At 41.0% G+C, this 20,281-nt stretch overlaps 1 protein-coding gene across 1 annotated transcript in view; it reads right to left on the reverse strand.

Annotated features, from left to right (window-relative positions):
* coro1cb (coronin, actin binding protein, 1Cb) overlaps positions 1 to 12,349 on the reverse strand; it is a 30,324-nt gene extending 17,975 nt beyond the window's left edge. Inside the window, exon 1 of the mRNA XM_072672645.1 lies at positions 11,428 to 12,349. Coding sequence (XP_072528746.1) covers positions 11,428 to 12,349 — 922 coding nt within the window. The remainder of the gene's footprint in view (positions 1 to 11,427) is intronic.
* Positions 12,350 to 20,281: the final 7,932 nt, after the last annotated feature.

The raw sequence follows: 20,281 nt of genomic DNA on the forward strand, positions 1-20,281 counted from the left end.
AACCAAGCTGGTTGACCAACATACCCTAGGTGGTTGACCAACATGTCCAAGCTAGCTGACCGGTATAGACAAGCTGGTTGACCAACATGACCTAGGTGGTTGACCAACATGTCCAAGCTAGCTGACCAGTATAGACAAGCTGGTTGACCAACATGTCCAAGCTAGCTGACCAGTATAGACAAGCTGGTTGACCAACATACCCTAGGTGGTTGACCAACATGTCCAAGCTAGCTGACCGGTATAACCAAGCTGGTTGACCAACATACCCTAGGTGGTTGACCAACATGTCCAAGCTAGCTGACCGGTATAGACAAGCTGGTTGACCAACATGACCTAGGTGGTTGACCAACATGTCCAAGCTAGCTGACCAGTATAGACAAGCTGGTTGACCAACATGTCCAAGCTAGCTGACCAGTATAGACAAGCTGGTTGACCAACATACCCTAGGTGGTTGACCAACATGTCCAAGCTAGCTGACCAGTATAGACAAGCTGGTTGACCAACATGCCCTAGGTGGTTGACCAACAGGTCCAAGCTAGCTGACCAGTATAGACAAGCTGGTTGACCAACAGGTCCAAGCTAGCTGACCAGTATAGACAAGCTGGTTGACCAACATGCCCTAGGTGGTTGACCAACATGTCCAAGATAGCTGACCAGTATAACCAAGCTGGTTGACCAACATGCCCTAGGTGGTTGACCAACATGTCCAAGCTAGCTGACCAGTATAGACAAGGTGGTTGACCAACATGCCCTAGGTGGTTGACCAACTTGTCCAAGCTAGCTGACCAGTATAGACAAGCTTGTTGACCAGCCAACATGACCAGCCTTACCACGTTTGTCCACCAGTATGACCAGCTTAACCAAACCAGTATGATCATCTCAGTGTTTTTCATCTTCCCTGAGAGAATGTAATGATTTTAGCTGTGTTTCATGTAAGGGTAGCTAAAATTAAATAATAGCTGAAATTAAATATTGCAAATATTGCAACCGCCTGACCATCTCAAGCTGGACAAGCTGGTTGAGCAGTATAGCTTTTGACCAGCACATGTTTTCGTTTGACCATGGCCCAGCCAGTCAACCAGCATGAGTAGGATGATTAGGTATACATGGTAGGTACATGGTATGGCTGGCTTACAGGTATATGGTATGTCTTTGCCTGGATGACCAGCAGGTTAACCACCCTGACCATCAAAGACCAGCTTATGCCATCTGAAGCCAGCTACCAGTAAAAGCTGGTCTTAAACTGAATTCATCAAAGGTAAAAGGGAAAAGTAAAAGTGCACGTATTTGTCACTGTACAGTGTACACTTCACCGGCCGCGGCGCAGAATCCTAACCACTAGACCACCAGGGACTAACCACTAGACCACCAGGGAAGTAACCACTAGACCACCAGGGAACTAACCACTAGACCATCAGCAGGGTGGTTAGTTGTTTGCTATGCTAGCTAACTTCATCTAGAAATGTCTTTGGCATATCTTGAAAACACACCATAGAATCTGGGTAAATTTGGGATAAGTTCAAACTAAAAGGCTCTGTGTTTATTAGCAGTGTGATATTTACTGTCTGGCAGACCATTGTACCATACATATGGCTGCACACATCACACACACACATAATATTATTCTTACAATACACTGGATGTCCACTGTATACCCTTTCTGCTGAATGCATTAAGCTTCTTTACCCTGTATCCATTGCTGACACAGATGTAGAGAAGTAACACTGAAAGAATAGGACTCTCTGGAGCAAATAAGCATGAACTTATTGGCACCAGGCCTAATGCCAGGCATGGGCTAGAGGGGCATAAAGCCCCCGCAGCATTGAACTGTGGAGCAGTGGACCTGTGTCCTCTGGAATGATGGTTCGCCATCCAATACTTCTGGGATGAGTTGAGAATGAGGAAGACACAACGAATGAGCTGGTGTCCCAATACTTTTGTCCATTTAGCATTGTATATGGCATTATTTATAATACAATCACAAGGATTTTGTCCAAAATAGGTTGAGAACTGCAGATTATGCAATTTTACAAGGTATGTACATGTATCCTTCCTTAGCTTTCTTGTGGGTCTCCACTGGCAGATATCTGCTCAGGTTGCTGGCAGACAGGGTGAATTACTTCGGAGATAACAGCTGATGAAGGCCATACAGCTCCCTCTTCACCTTTGAGGTCTAGACTCCTCAGACGTCCTGGGTTTTGGTTGCCACAGTGGCTGACCGGGACATCCAGTCATGTTCTTCCTCTGACATTAATGCCTGTGGTCTTCTTCACTCTGATGTAACTACAGGGGATAGAGCTGTCCAACGTTTTGAGGCCTGTTGATAAATACATTGCATATTCACTGGATTACGGTTTTAAACAATGTGGTTCTGAATAGATATCAGAATCATTCAACATAAAAAAATATTTTATACTTGACTACAATTTCAACTAAAATAATTTAAATGATTTATTATAAATAAAAGGGTTAAATCATCAAAGGTTTGACAGGCAGAAATGTAGTGATTAATTGAGCGTATATGACTAAGACTATGATACAGATGGAGGAGGTGAGTATCTCAGGCAGACTGAAACTTTTGTGACCCCATCTTGCAAGACTATTGAAAAAATGCCATAGAAATGCATTTTACATTGCTTCTTGATGCATAAACAGTGCAGGATTTTGGTTGGGGCAGTTGTTGTTTAACAAGCCTATTTACAACCCTGTTATTTCAGAATGAAACATGCTTACTTTCATTTTCTAGTGAGCTTGAGAGACATTGTGCAAGTCTTACAGCAAGTCCTCTCTAGGCCCTCTTTGTGAACAGTTGGCATGGTGTGCAGTTGGCTAGCTGAAAAGATTGTGGTAGGGTCTGGTAGGGTTAGCTTTAGTCTAGCACCCGGCTTATTCTCCAGATGCTGATTAACCGCAATTCCAAAGCTAAAGCTAGGAGGGCTTCTGCTAGTGTGCTGGGTATATGTGGAATTTGGGAGGTGTAAATAAAATGAAAACTGTACTTACCCTTTTTTCAGGTTGTTTGAGCATCACTGTTATTTTAGTTGAGAGGGGATGAAGTATACTTCTTGCATGTGGCTCCAACACAAAACAAGGGAGCATGTCTCAGACCAGAGTAAACCGACCAGACTAACACCCACAGACCTGGATATTCCAATGTAAATTGTTCAGAAACTGACAAAGATGCTGATTAAAGAGAGAACACTGTAGACTTTCCCAACATTTCAAACATTAGGAATGATTTTTAGATGCATCTTGATTCTTGATACTGTAATGTTGATGGAAAGCAAAAGACGAAACCGCCAAACAGGTGGTATACACATAACAGATACACAGGATGGCACAGCATGAAAGCTAGAGTATGGAAGCAACTACAACTGGGCATTAACTGAGTGAGTGACTGTCTCTTGCCTGCCAAGAGGGGATGTAATCTTAGGTAAGCTGAGGTTGGGCCTCCTTGCTTGAAATATTATTGTAAAGGGAAGTGGTGCAAAGACATACTGTGGCATTGATGTGTGTGTCAAAGTTTGTAGTGATAGCACAGTGACTCAAAATTACTACCATGGAATTAGTAGTGCACAGATCGCCAGCCTCACCCAGCATCGCTATAATGCCGTTAGCATCACTGTTTGCAGCATTAACATCAATACTGCACCATTAGCATTACTATCACAGCATTACCATTGCTCCCACACAGTTCGCTGGTCTTTACATCTATTGACATCTAAAAAAAATATTAAGCATGTAGTCTACATCTTAAGTGCAAGGTTTGGGTCCTTTACCATATTTTGGTTCCTAAAATGCCACTGACGATTCTATGCAGTCAATGGCAGTCAATGTATTTTCTTGTTTGTTGGACCATTGGGCAAGCATTGTCAAAGCTTCCACTCAACTCGAAAAAAGGCTCAAGTGAATTATAGACTTAATTGCAGCTTTTATTGCCAAAAAATTGTGTCTGTATTCAATCATTGAGAACCAGGGTTTACTTGCTTTTTTGCGCACCAACATGGTCGTTGCTGCTTAACTGGGTAAATTCCTACATGTGAAATGCTATGCCCACATGTTAAACCTGGCCTCTGAGTGGGCGATCAAGTTGCCCACTGCGTCAAAACTGCTATGGGACTACTTTCCAGTTGACTTGGCACATCACTTCCATTTGTTTTATTAATAAAAGATATTGGAAGTGGGTGATTGCAAATGCTTTGCTTTGCTTCTTCACATCACAGCCCTCTGAATCATAATCAAATCGACTGTGAGGTGCCTAGAGATTCCCACCCCTGCCCAAAATGCTCTACTGCACAAGTGCAGTCAAGATGATGACTTCCATTTTGGCCTGTTGCTCCCCATTTTTCATCACGGATGTGAATCACTGTCACACATGTGTGCACTACATTGTGATCTGCATCACACATGCCTGTGTTTTTAAAACGCTGCATCATTTTCACATAGGAAGACACAATTCTGTAGATTTACTCTCACATTTGTAAATATTTAACATGCACCGACCATACATATACAGCATATGTGTAGTGGTTGGTGTAGCACAGCGTTTGATTCCCTGGCCAGGCAAGCAAGCACACCACCACACTACAATGATAAGAGTTCTTTACCAGAACTCCTAACACTACATTCTCCTACCTGCGTAACATGCTTCAAATGTAAGTCACTCTGGATAAGAACATCAGCTAAATTCTGCAAATGTAAGGATATACAGTGTTACACACAGGGAAGCCACACTTAGGTATACACTAATCAGCCATAACATTCGTACCATCTGCCTAATATTGAGTAGGTCCCCCTTGTGCCGCTACAACAGTTCTGACCATTGAGGTGTCCTGTAATATCTGGCACCATAACGGTAGCAGCAGATCCTTTAAGTCCTGTAAGTTGTGAGGTGGACTCCATGGATTTTATCAATGAGCTTTGGGTGCCCATAACATGCCCTAGGTGGTTGACCAACATGTCCAAGCTAGCTGACCAGTATAGACAAGCTGGTTGACCAACATGCCCTAGGTGGTTGACCAACATGTCCAAGCTAGCTGACCAGTATAGACAAGCTGGTTGACCAACATGTCCAAGCTAGCTGACCAGTATAGACAAGCTGGTTGACCAACAAGCCCCAGGTGGTTGACCAACATGTCCAAGATAGCTGACCAGTATAGACAAGCTGGTTGACCAGCATGCCCTAGGTGGTTGACCAACAAGTCCAAGCTAGCTGACCGGTATAGACAAGCTGGTTGACCAACATGACCTAGATGGTTGACCAACATGTCCAAGCTAGCTGACCGGTATAACCAAGCTGGTTGACCAACATACCCTAGGTGGTTGACCAACATGTCCAAGCTAGCTGACCAGTATAGACAAGCTGGTTGACCAACATGACCTAGGTGGTTGACCAACATGTCCAAGCTAGCTGACCAGTATAGACAAGCTGGTTGACCAACATGTCCAAGCTAGCTGACCAGTATAGACAAGCTGGTTGACCAACATACCCTAGGTGGTTGACCAACATGTCCAAGCTAGCTGACCGGTATAACCAAGCTGGTTGACCAACATACCCTAGGTGGTTGACCAACATGTCCAAGCTAGCTGACCGGTATAGACAAGCTGGTTGACCAACATGACCTAGGTGGTTGACCAACATGTCCAAGCTAGCTGACCAGTATAGACAAGCTGGTTGACCAACATGTCCAAGCTAGCTGACCAGTATAGACAAGCTGGTTGACCAACATACCCTAGGTGGTTGACCAACATGTCCAAGCTAGCTGACCAGTATAGACAAGCTGGTTGACCAACATGCCCTAGGTGGTTGACCAACAGGTCCAAGCTAGCTGACCAGTATAGACAAGCTGGTTGACCAACAGGTCCAAGCTAGCTGACCAGTATAGACAAGCTGGTTGACCAACATGCCCTAGGTGGTTGACCAACATGTCCAAGATAGCTGACCAGTATAACCAAGCTGGTTGACCAACATGCCCTAGGTGGTTGACCAACATGTCCAAGCTAGCTGACCAGTATAGACAAGGTGGTTGACCAACATGCCCTAGGTGGTTGACCAACTTGTCCAAGCTAGCTGACCAGTATAGACAAGCTTGTTGACCAGCCAACATGACCAGCCTTACCACGTTTGTCCACCAGTATGACCAGCTTAACCAAACCAGTATGATCATCTCAGTGTTTTTCATCTTCCCTGAGAGAATGTAATGATTTTAGCTGTGTTTCATGTAAGGGTAGCTAAAATTAAATAATAGCTGAAATTAAATATTGCAAATATTGCAACCGCCTGACCATCTCAAGCTGGACAAGCTGGTTGAGCAGTATAGCTTTTGACCAGCACATGTTTTCGTTTGACCATGGCCCAGCCAGTCAACCAGCATGAGTAGGATGATTAGGTATACATGGTAGGTACATGGTATGGCTGGCTTACAGGTATATGGTATGTCTTTGCCTGGATGACCAGCAGGTTAACCACCCAGCCATCAAAGACCAGCTTATGCCATCTGAAGCCAGCTACCAGTAAAAGCTGGTCTTAAACTGAATTCATCAAAGGTAAAAGGGAAAAGTAAAGGTGCACGTATTTGTCACTGTACAGTGTACACTTCACTGGCCGCGGCGCAGAATCCTAAGCACTAGACCACCAGGGACTAACCACTAGACCACCAGGGAAGTAACCACTAGACCACCAGGGAACTAACCACTAGACCATCAGCAGGGTGGTTAGTTGTTTGCTATGCTAGCTAACTTCATCTAGAAATGTCTTTGGCATATCTTGAAAACACACCATAGAATCTGGGTAAATTTGGGATAAGTTCAAACTAAAAGGCTCTGTGTTTATTAGCAGTGTGATATTTACTGTCTGGCAGACCATTGTACCATACATATGGCTGCACACATCACACACACACATAATATTATTCTTACAATACACTGGATGTCCACTGTATACCCTTTCTGCTGAATGCATTAAGCTTCTTTACCCTGTATCCATTGCTGACACAGATGTAGAGAAGTAACACTGAAAGAATAGGACTCTCTGGAGCAAATAAGCATGAACTTATTGGCACCAGGCCTAATGCCAGGCATGGGCTAGAGGGGCATAAAGCCCCCGCAGCATTGAACTGTGGAGCAGTGGACCTGTGTCCTCTGGAATGATGGTTCGCCATCCAATACTTCTGGGATGAGTTGAGAATGAGGAAGACACAACGAATGAGCTGGTGTCCCAATACTTTTGTCCATATAGCATTGTATATGGCATTATTTATAATACAATCACAATGATTTTGTCCAAAATAGGTTGAGAACTGCAGATTATGCAATTTTACAAGGTATGTACATGTATCCTTCCTTAGCTTTCTTGTGGGTCTCCACTGGCAGATATCTGCTCAGGTTGCTGGCAGACAGGGTGAATTACTTCGGAGATAACAGCTGATGAAGGCCATACAGCTCCCTCTTCACCTTTGAGGTCTAGACTCCTCAGACGTCCTGGGTTTTGGTTGCCACAGTGGCTGACCGGGACATCCAGTCATGTTCTTCCTCTGACATTAATGCCTGTGGTCTTCTTCACTCTGATGTAACTACAGGGGATAGAGCTGTCCAACGTTTTGAGGCCTGTTGATAAATACATTGCATATTCACTGGATTACGGTTTTAAACAATGTGGTTCTGAATAGATATCAGAATCATTCAACATAAAAAAATATTTTATACTTGACTACAATTTCAACTAAAATAATTTAAATGATTTATTATAAATAAAAGGGTTAAATCATCAAAGGTTTGACAGGCAGAAATGTAGTGATTAATTGAGCGTATATGACTAAGACTATGATACAGATGGAGGAGGTGAGTATCTCAGGCAGACTGAAACTTTTGTGACCCCATCTTGCAAGACTATTGAAAAAATGCCATAGAAATGCATTTATTGAGTATTTTACATTGCTTCTTGATGCATAAACAGTGCAGGATTTTGGTTGGGGCAGTTGTTGTTTAACAAGCCTATTTACAACCCTGTTATTTCAGAATGAAACATGCTTACTTTCATTTTCTAGTGAGCTTGAGAGACATTGTGCAAGTCTTACAGCAAGTCCTCTCTAGGCCCTCTTTGTGAACAGTTGGCATGGTGTGCAGTTGGCTAGCTGAAAAGATTGTGGTAGGGTCTGGTAGGGTTAGCTTTAGTCTAGCACCCGGCTTATTCTCCAGATGCTGATTAACCGCAATTCCAAAGCTAAAGCTAGGAGGGCTTCTGCTAGTGTGCTGGGTATATGTGGAATTTGGGAGGTGTAAATAAAATGAAAACTGTACTTACCCTTTTTTCAGGTTGTTTGAGCATCACTGTTATTTTAGTTGAGAGGGGATGAAGTATACTTCTTGCATGTGGCTCCAACACAAAACAAGGGAGCATGTCTCAGACCAGAGTAAACCGACCAGACTAACACCCACAGACCTGGATATTCCAATGTAAATTGTTCAGAAACTGACAAAGATGCTGATTAAAGAGAGAACACTGTAGACTTTCCCAACATTTCAAACATTAGGAATGATTTTTAGATGCATCTTGATTCTTGATACTGTAATGTTGATGGAAAGCAAAAGACGAAACCGCCAAACAGGTGGTATACACATAACAGATACACAGGATGGCACAGCATGAAAGCTAGAGTATGGAAGCAACTACAACTGGGCATTAACTGAGTGAGTGACTGTCTCTTGCCTGCCAAGAGGGGATGTAATCTTAGGTAAGCTGAGGTTGGGCCTCCTTGCTTGAAATATTATTGTAAAGGGAAGTGGTGCAAAGACATACTGTGGCATTGATGTGTGTGTCAAAGTTTGTAGTGATAGCACAGTGACTCAAAATTACTACCATGGAATTAGTAGTGCACAGATCGCCAGCCTCACCCAGCATCGCTATAATGCCGTTAGCATCACTGTTTGCAGCATTAACATCAATACTGCACCATTAGCATTACTATCACAGCATTACCATTGCTCCCACACAGTTCGCTGGTCTTTACATCTATTGACATCTAAAAAAAATATTAAGCATGTAGTCTACATCTTAAGTGCAAGGTTTGGGTCCTTTACCATATTTTGGTTCCTAAAATGCCACTGACGATTCTATGCAGTCAATGGCAGTCAATGTATTTTCTTGTTTGTTGGACCATTGGGCAAGCATTGTCAAAGCTTCCACTCAACTCGAAAAAAGGCTCAAGTGAATTATAGACTTAATTGCAGCTTTTATTGCCAAAAAATTGTGTCTGTATTCAATCATTGAGAACCAGGGTTTACTTGCTTTTTTGCGCACCAACATGGTCGTTGCTGCTTAACTGGGTAAATTCCTACATGTGAAATGCTATGCCCACATGTTAAACCTGGCCTCTGAGTGGGCGATCAAGTTGCCCACTGCGTCAAAACTGCTATGGGACTACTTTCCAGTTGACTTGGCACATCACTTCCATTTGTTTTATTAATAAAAGATATTGGAAGTGGGTGATTGCAAATGCTTTGCTTTGCTTCTTCACATCACAGCCCTCTGAATCATAATCAAATCGACTGTGAGGTGCCTAGAGATTCCCACCCCTGCCCAAAATGCTCTACTGCACAAGTGCAGTCAAGATGATGACTTCCATTTTGGCCTGTTGCTCCCCATTTTTCATCACGGATGTGAATCACTGTCACACATGTGTGCACTACATTGTGATCTGCATCACACATGCCTGTGTTTTTAAAACGCTGCATCATTTTCACATAGGAAGACACAATTCTGTAGATTTACTCTCACATTTGTAAATATTTAACATGCACCGACCATACATATACAGCATATGTGTAGTGGTTGGTGTAGCACAGCGTTTGATTCCCTGGCCAGGCAAGCAAGCACACCACCACACTACAATGATAAGAGTTCTTTACCAGAACTCCTAACACTACATTCTCCTACCTGCGTAACATGCTTCAAATGTAAGTCACTCTGGATAAGAACATCAGCTAAATTCTGCAAATGTAAGGATATACAGTGTTACACACAGGGAAGCCACACTTAGGTATACACTAATCAGCCATAACATTCGTACCATCTGCCTAATATTGAGTAGGTCCCCCTTGTGCCGCTACAACAGTTCTGACCATTGAGGTGTCCTGTAATATCTGGCACCATAACGGTAGCAGCAGATCCTTTAAGTCCTGTAAGTTGTGAGGTGGACTCCATGGATTTTATCAATGAGCTTTGGGTGCCCATAACCCTGTTGCCGGTTGTCCTTTCTTTGACCACTTTTGGTAGATACTGACCACTGCATACCACAAAAAAACCCACAAGACCTGCCTGATGTTTTGGAGATGTTCTGACCCAGTCCAGCCATCACAAGTCTAGCCACTACAATTTGGCTCTTGTCAAAGTGACTCAGATCCTTACGCTTGCCCATTTCCCCTGCTTTTACACGGGGAGAACTGACCTTCAAGAACTGACTGTTCACATGCTGTTTGACAGATGCCACTGTAGATGAAGAAAATCAATGTTGCTCACCTCATCTGTCAGTTGTCAGTGTACTAACGTTTTGAGCTTATACTGCTTTACTTTAGTGCTCAAAATAGAAAGAGTACGTGGAACAAAAAAAATGAAAAAATCACTTCCATTCATTTTGAGATTTTGAGAGTTGAGATCCAAAAAATTAATGCACCCCTGAGCTGTTTTGAATTATCATATGGCCTCTGTCCTCGTCTAGGAAGTGTCAGGACTTTAATTTTATCTAGAAGCCTGAGAACAACTTTACACTTTTAAAACTTTTTTCTGTGACATGATGTGACAAACCTGGAGCTTGACCAACTGCACTAATGTCTGGCATAGAAACTCTTCAGTAAAGCACAGAGCGGGATTACTGTGGAACAGCAGCAACGATAATAATTTGGTTCAAAGAAAGGGTGGATGGAGAAACGCAGTTGAATTGTGTATAATGTGTTCCTATTGTAACATGATTAAAATATAAAATTATATATATATATATATATATATATATATATATATATATATATATATATATATATATATCTCTAGTCTGGATGACTATGCTCTGCTACACCAATAAGAGTCCTTGGGCAAGACTCCTAACACTACATTGGCCCTCCTCTGTAACACGAGTAACCTTGTAAGTCACTCTGGATAAGAGCGTCAGCTAAATGCCGTGAATGGACATAAACCAATATTTCCACAATTTGCAGGTATACCTCTTTTGCACACACAATATTCAGGATATTGAAAAAAAACAAAAAAAAAACAAAAAGTCTGCTCAACTGTTTAACTACAGCACAGTCTTTTATATTATCATCAAAAACTGTTACCTTCTTGTACAACCCTTATCAGGGTTTTAAGCCTGCACAGTCAGCAAATACATTTTTTGTCATGTCAATAATTATCCATAAAAATACATATTACCTTACCTTTCTTTTGTGACAGTCTCTTTTCTTCTTGAGAGGGAGAAGCTTTTTTGACATCAAAAGTCTTCTGCAATGCTTTAATAGCCTGATTCCCATCATCTGTCCTTGATTGCGTTGCATTTGCTCTGCCACCTTGATGTATCCTCTTCTCTCGCGACTGGTTCGTTTCTCTAATGAGTTCAGAGACGGGTCTATATCTGGAGAGGCCATTTCCATCCAAAGTACATGAGTCAGTGCTCAGAGTCCCATCAACAGCTAGAACATCTCTGTTTGTGACTGACGGCCATTCAAATTTGTCCTCAGCCATAGTTTTGTGTAAACATGGTTTGTGATGAAATTCCTCAGAGCTTAAATCACAATCTGTACCTTCTGAAATGAAGTGTGTGGTTGGAAGAACATTGCCTGTCTCTGTAGGAGTAAATGGAGTTGTAGGCTTCTTTGGGACGGGTGGCGGAGGGCCCTTTATTTTTGCTTTTTTTTGTAATATTTGTCTCATCTGACTTCCTGGTCCTTTTTCACGGGGAACGTCAACCGGCTTTGTCCAAAAGTCCATATCAGCTGTCACTCTTTCACCATATAAATCTGGGAATCTTGGTGGAAGTGCTTCTGGGTCGAAACCTCTTAATATGCACATGCAGGATGGTGAAACTGGTGTGCCTGGACAGAATTCCAGCATGTCGAGATTTGGTGAGAACTTGTCAAAGTCTTCGGGAGAGGACTCTAATGCTGCATCTCTTCTTGCTGTTTTGATGTTTTGAAGAAGAAGCTCAGAATATTTTCTGGGCTTGTCTACATCCGGTGAAGCTTTGGTAGCAACAACCTTACTAAAAGGATTCTTGGGCTTCTTTGGAATAGGTGGTGGAGGTCCTTTAATTTTAGTTGTTTTTCCAGTCTGAGAATCTGAAGCCAAGATATCGGAGATCATGTTCTGGATTTCGGTCTGTGTGACATACAAATGGGACATCTCATCAGGCCCCCTGTCCTCTTTTTCAGATAACTTGTGAATCTGTGCTGGAGGTGTGGTTACATCACTGCAGTTGAGAGGGTCTTTTTCACATTGCGTCGAGGCTGTATGGGTCTCTCTCTCATCAGCTTCATCTGGGAAAATAGAAAACAGATTTGGAGTCATGATTTATTTTCGTTTGTTTTTTTGTAACCCCTTAAACATGTCTTAGAATTGTCAAACTATTTTCATTGGTAATAATAGTGAGGGTGGGGTACATGGAAGTATGGTACATGAGCCTTAAACACTGTTGATCAACCTTGATCAGCCTGACCAAGATGAACAACCAAGTATGACCAAGGATGACTGTTTAAGCTGATCGACCACCATGACCAGCAAGACCAAGCTGTTGGACCAGCATGAGCAGCAAGACAAAGCTTGTCGACCAGCATGACCAAGCTAGTTGATCAGCAACATACACTATGTTGATCAAGAGCTGGATAACCAGCTAGCTTACCAGCACCAGCTATTCAATTACCTTGACCGCCAAAGACCAGCTTAGACCATCCGAAACCAGCTACCTGCAAAAGCTGGTCTTGATCCGGATTTTTCATCAGGGATATTTAAGCCCCTCAACATTAACATCCATCTATACCATTAGTGAAAGCCCTTGTAAAAGCTTGGTGAAGCGCAGTGGCAACTCGGAGAATATGGTGTTTTTGATACTGGAGAGCAGCACATCCCCAGAATGGAGAATGGACGCTCAGACATGCAAAAAAGTGATAGCCGCAGAAGCAGACAAGGATCTGCACTAGGCTAAAAGCTAACGCTGACCCATAGCCACGTCTCTTCTCCATTGTTCGTTCTCTTGAAAGCAAACTGGAGTGAAACACATGTCAGAAGGGAACGCACTATTTTTTCTTTTTTTTTTATCCTGGTAAGACTTGAGAAAGCCAAACATAGGGAAGTGAGTATGGCAAGGCTAAAAGCTAACCAGCTACAATCTCTTCAGCTTGCTAACAGCACATTGTGCTAAGACGCAACAAGAATTGCTAAATGAATTGTTAAAATGATATTATAATATGGCACTTCTGCAAGCTTTTGCAGGTGTCATAAAGCAGCTAATGAAGGATATATTTTTTGTTGTTTTTAGAAGAGGCACCACAATTAAATGGAAAATCAGCATGTTTCATTCTGTGGTAAAATAACAGGGTTGTAAATATTATTTTTTTTAAATGACATACTGAATATTTATTCATCACAGAACAACTTGAAATTACCTGCATAAATACATAAATACCTGCATTCTATAACAGCACTGAATCAGCATCAATATACCTGCCTCATGACTTCTACCTCTACTAGTATTAACTAGTATTAACCTTTTTGTTTTGAACATATAACCAGTAATAAAATGCCAGTGTAATACAGTGCATTATACAGTGTACAACGACAGAAAAAAGCCTGTACGCTTATGTTCCACGGATTTTGAGGGATGGCGTGTCGAGCCGAGCCGTACTTGAAGCTCGAAGGGCTCTAGGTGCGGATCAGCTTTTGACCAATGCCATCAAGTACGGAGGGGCTGGTCCATTCTTGGCTTTGTAGGCCAGCGTCAGGGTTTTGAATCTGATGCGGGCAGCTACAGGAAGCCAGTGAAGAGAACGCAGCAGTGGAGTGACATGGCTGAATTTAAGGACATTGAAGACGACCCGTGCCGCTGCATTCTGGATGAGTTGCAGGGGCCTGATGGTGCGCGGAGGGAGACCAGCCAGAAGAGAGTTGCAGTAGTCAAGTCTGGAAGTGACAAGAGAGACTGAACAAGCACCTGGGTGGTCTCTCTAGATAGGAAGGGTCGAATTCTCTGGATGTTGTACAGGAGAAATCTGCAGGACCGAGTTACGTTTGCAACATGACTTGAGAACGATAACTGATCATCCATGACTACACCAAGTTTTTACAATAAGCACATGTTAATATATTACTCTAAATATAGAGATATATATCAAAGCATATTTTAATAACTTATTCTCAATATTTCATTTTACAACATGGCCTTAGCTGTGGCCTACCCACTTGTCCCCTGTAGTCATTGCTGAGTCTGACCTGTGTTGTTCGCATCCCCCAGGTCACTTGACTCAAGTCTTCTTCTCTTGGATATCTCTCCTGTTCCAACCTGTGGATCTACAGCAGAGGTAAAACAGTATCTCATACAACTGTCAACCATTGCTTTTCCAGTTAGACCCCCTATCAAATCCCAGCTTAATCTCTACTGAAGAAAAACAGGCAGCTGTTTATCCATCCAACAAACTGGTTCATGGTCTTCTTTCACAAACAGCACTAGTGATCCAGACACTCCCACTTTGGCCGCGTGAGGTTCTGCTATAACTGGGACTCTTAGAGCTCTTAAGTTAGATAAATTCCCATATGGCACAGCTGATGAGCGTTTTTCCATAAGCGTCAGTGTCTCCTTTCCATGTTTGACCCTGGTCATTTCCTGGATGGTAGATACCATGCTAGAAGGATCAGCCAAAAGATCATTTAAGTTCGAGTCTGAGTGGAATATGTTATACTATATATACCATAGTAAAACATTGAAGTTCTCAAAATATCAATATAATATGTTTCTAAATATTTTCAAAATCTGTATATTGTAAAATATATAAAAAAATTATATTATGACACAATATATTTTACATTTACTGAATTATAAGAGTCTTTCTATTATTTTTTTTTTACATTTTGCTATTAGAAATATTGTTAGTGTGCTTTTCTAAATGATGCCAGAAAATAAAAAGAGAAGCTTTTGAAATAACAATCAATAAATTGGTCCAGAACACATACATGATAGGATTTTTGCTGAAGGGTGTTGAGACCTATAATAGCCCATGGGTCAAAGTTAGACCAGTCTAATGTTTGAGATGTCTAGAGCATTTGAATTTCCTTAACAACTCCTTCTGGCCTAACTCAGGGGGTCAACAGTAGCATTTAATGACTCGTTCTTACCTTTGCGTAAACTGCTGCCTTGGTTCTCTGATCCATTCGTGCTATTTGCAGAGAGAGGGTCTATAATCTTTTGCCCCAAGCTCTCTGTGCTGTCCACGATTCTTTCTTCCTGGGTTACACTCCCACTCTGTCCATGAGACGTAGAGCAGATACCGGTGCTATCAAGACGCACAAACTCCTCATCCATTGAATCAGCTGGAAAGGAGCTTTCACACATGTTTGGGGAATCTTGGGGATGAGCTAGTTCTAGCCTAGCTGTGTCATTCATTACCTTCGTATGGTCAATGTGTTGCTGTTTTCTTTGTGCTGAATGTAAGCACTAGAATCCTTTGAGAGACTTTCTGACTGGACACATGGACGCAATCATGGGAGGTTGTGGATCCACTTTCCAGGCACTATACTTGTCTGCACACTCTGGTTGGAAGAAGGCTTACACTTGTCATCGACACAAGATCTCACTGGTTCCTAAACAGGACGGCCGTCCAGTGAAGGATTATGTGATTGCATATATTCCTGGTCAGGTCTGAGGTAACTAGGGCTTGAAGACTCTCTGGCACCCTTGCTGCTGTCATGCTCACTTAGCATGGATAACCTTCTTCTTCTTCTTGCACTTTCTGCTTCAACAGGTCATGGTCTTTCACCAGACTGCCAGAAAACATTCTCTCAGCAAGATTTTATCCTGTTTCTGTCCTCTTCTATCTGTGGAGAACTGAAATCACTCCATGTTAGTGTTAGCATATGAGGCTGAAATGCTGGACTAATACCTTTTATCTGCTGTAGCCCCCTCCTATCTCATTCTCTCCCTTGTTTCTCTCTCATCACTCGCCTTTCGGAATGCCGCCATGCCTATATTTAAATGTCACTCAGTGCAGCCGGTGAGTCACAGAGCCAAAATGGGAACAGGACAACTGGCTCAGTGCATGGTTTGCCAGGTGCAAAGGTCACATTAGACCTGGAAGGGGAAAACCCACAATCTCCAAAGATATCCCTTGGCTCTCGACACAGACCTGTGGTCAGACTGGGTCAAGCTTTTCTACACTGGACGTTGGCTGCCAGACCTTACCTGAACTATTTGATTTCAGATCACCACGACTCTTCGGGGATTAGTGGAAATTTATGGAGGTTTTTATTATACAGTGTACATATATAGTCACGGCCATGAGGTCCAAATTTAGACAGTGATGCAAACTTGTAACCATCTCAGTGAATTTATAATTAATTATTTCATTCAAACTAGGGGTATAAAAAAATACTGCATTAACTGACTAGGAAATATACAAAATTATATACAAATGGCCATTTTCCATTTTCACAGGCTCAAAAGTAATTGGACGACTGACTGATAAGCAGTTTCATTGGCAGGTGTGACCTGTTCCCTCATTATTTCCTAACAAATTAAGGAGATAAAAGGTCTGGAGTGGATTCTAAGTGTTAACCGTCCATGTGGTCCACTATGTGGTTCATGAGGTTCATGCAAGTGAAGTAGGCCAGAAAAATGTACAAACAACATTTTCTCCTAAAGCAGAAACATTACAAGTGGCCAAATAAATAATTTCACAAGATCTATGAAGAAAGGTTAAGAGAAGAATACATCACATTTAAATAAATAAACAGTATATTATATGATATATACAACTTTCAGTGGAAGTTGTAAAACATTTTTATTCCAAGTCATTTTGGAGCATTTCTATTGGTCCATTCTTAATTAAATGTACAGTTCAATGAACAACTCACTGACTCCATGCATCCATCACCAGGCTGCCCAGAACTCTATCCCAAAGTTTTCATAACCCCCCATCCCAGCTCCATGGACATGGTCCATAATCAGAAAATGTCCCTTAGGAAAATCACTAAAATGCAACTGACACACATTAACATTAACAAGTTTTAGCATGTATATTTAAACAATAAACAAAATAAATATTTAAAGTTGCGTATGAGAATGTTGGCATGTCCCCACTAATTGACATCTCATTTAGGTAGGCTATTGGAAGTTAACATTATAATGAACTTTTTTGTTCCATACTTTATTTTCCTTAATATTACAGCATTTATGCTGTCCCCCATTCAACCAACCCTGAAATACTGTCATTTCTCCCCCTGTAAAAATAATGGTTTGATCTTTCTGGGATCCTTTTGAGGAAAAGTCTCTTTTACTACAGGATTCAAATAGAGAAAAGATCATCTTCACTTCTCTAGATATTCGAATTTTAACTTTTAGGTTAAACATTTGAAGAGTAATGTTTCAACCTTGTTCCTACTTTAAAACTTAGTTAACACATTTCACATAAAAATGACTGGCATAGTGTAAAGTGCAGAGATATCTAAAGTGAAAACACCATGTTTTACAATAGTGTTTGCTAGCATAGACAGGCATTCGCCATTTTAGCACAAAACCTCCAACCCTGAAACATTTCTGGGATGTGATGGGTTGAATGGTTGTTAGAGAGTTCAGTGTTTGTCCCTTTTTTCATGTTCACAAAGAGCATTTATTCTTCAGAATTCCTGATACTCAATAGTTATTTAATTAATCAAGTAGCCAAACTCCCCAGATATTATAACATCTGCTCTGGACAATCAAGAGAGCTGTAAGACTTGGGGAAATTCAGTGTCACCCTCTGTTTTGCATGAAGTCACAGATAATGACAACATACAATAAAATCCTTACTTCCAGTACACTAACATTCGTCAGTACAGTTAAAACAATCTTAGAAACTCACTGCTACACTCACCAGTACAGTAGAATAATGATTGAAATGATGAGACCATTGCTGATACAGACAAAACAATTTATTTCTTTCATTTACAGTAATTTTATTATTACATTAACATTATTACAAAGTGCAGAACGCATTACCATAATCTATGTGCAGTGCAAAAAATAAATTATGATTTGAATATAAAAAGGAAAGTGACTATCAGCGAGAGTCATGTCTTTTCAGCCTTTTGAATCATTTCACCTATAGCTTTTGTGACGGGGACTGAAATCATTTCCAATTTATAATGTTTACATTTATTTTCCATTGTCATGAAGTGCTATACATCTTAGAATTAGGGCTTTGACAGACATCGTAAATGAAAACTTTGGAAGGGGAAAACCCACAATCTCCAAAGATATCCCTTGGCTCTCGACACAGACCTGTGGTCAGACTGGGTCAAGCTTTTCTACACTGGACGTTGGCTGCCAGACCTTACCTGAACTATTTGATTTCAGATCACCACGACTCTTCGGGGATTAGTGGAAATTTATGGAGGTTTTTATTATACAGTGTACATATATAGTCACGGCCATGAGGTCCAAATTTAGACAGTGATGCAAACTTGTAACCATCTCAGTGAATTTATAATTAATTATTTCATTCAAACTAGGGGTATAAAAAAATACTGCATTAACTGACTAGGAAATATACAAAATTATATACAAATGGCCATTTTCCATTTTCACAGGCTCAAAAGTAATTGGACGACTGACTGATAAGCAGTTTCATTGGCAGGTGTGACCTGTTCCCTCATTATTTCCTAACAAATTAAGGAGATAAAAGGTCTGGAGTGGATTCTAAGTGTTAACCGTCCATGTGGTCCACTATGTGGTTCATGAGGTTCATGCAAGTGAAGTAGGCCAGAAAAATGTACAAACAACATTTTCTCCTAAAGCAGAAACATTACAAGTGGCCAAATAAATAATTTCACAAGATCTATGAAGAAAGGTTAAGAGAAGAATACATCACATTTAAATAAATAAACAGTATATTATATGATATATACAACTTTCAGTGGAAGTTGTAAAACATTTTTATTCCAAGTCATTTTGGAGCATTTCTATTGGTCCATTCTTAATTAAATGTACAGTTCAATGAACAACTCACTGACTCCATGCATCCATCACCAGGCTGCCCAGAACTCTATCCCAAAGTTTTCATAACCCCCCATCCCAGCTCCATGGACATGGTCCATAATCAGAAAATGTCCCTTAGGAAAATCACTAAAATGCAACTGACACACATTAACATTAACAAGTTTTAGCATGTATATTTAAACAATAAACAAAATAAATATTTAAAGTTGCGTATGAGAATGTTGGCATGTCCCCACTAATTGACATCTCATTTAGGTAGGCTATTGGAAGTTAACATTATAATGAACTTTTTTGTTCCATACTTTATTTTCCTTAATATTACAGCATTTATGCTGTCCCCCATTCAACCAACCCTGAAATACTGTCATTTCTCCCCCTGTAAAAATAATGGTTTGATCTTTCTGGGATCCTTTTGAGGAAAAGTCTCTTTTACTACAGGATTCAAATAGAGAAAAGATCATCTTCACTTCTCTAGATATTCGAATTTTAACTTTTAGGTTAAACATTTGAAGAGTAATGTTTCAACCTTGTTCCTACTTTAAAACTTAGTTAACACATTTCACATAAAAATGACTGGCATAGTGTAAAGTGCAGAGATATCTAAAGTGAAAACACCATGTTTTACAATAGTGTTTGCTAGCATAGACAGGCATTCGCCATTTTAGCACAAAACCTCCAACCCTGAAACATTTCTGGGATGTGATGGGTTGAATGGTTGTTAGAGAGTTCAGTGTTTGTCCCTTTTTTCATGTTCACAAAGAGCATTTATTCTTCAGAATTCCTGATACTCAATAGTTATTTAATTAATCAAGTAGCCAAACTCCCCAGATATTATAACATCTGCTCTGGACAATCAAGAGAGCTGTAAGACTTGGGGAAATTCAGTGTCACCCTCTGTTTTGCATGAAGTCACAGATAATGACAACATACAATAAAATCCTTACTTCCAGTACACTAACATTCGTCAGTACAGTTAAAACATTCTTAGAAACTCACTGCTACACTCACCAGTACAGTAGAATAATGATTGAAATGATGAGACCATTGCTGATACA

Source organism: Salminus brasiliensis, chromosome 1 (genome assembly GCF_030463535.1).
Source record: "Salminus brasiliensis chromosome 1, fSalBra1.hap2, whole genome shotgun sequence".
Taxonomy (NCBI): Eukaryota; Metazoa; Chordata; class Actinopteri; order Characiformes; family Bryconidae; genus Salminus; species Salminus brasiliensis.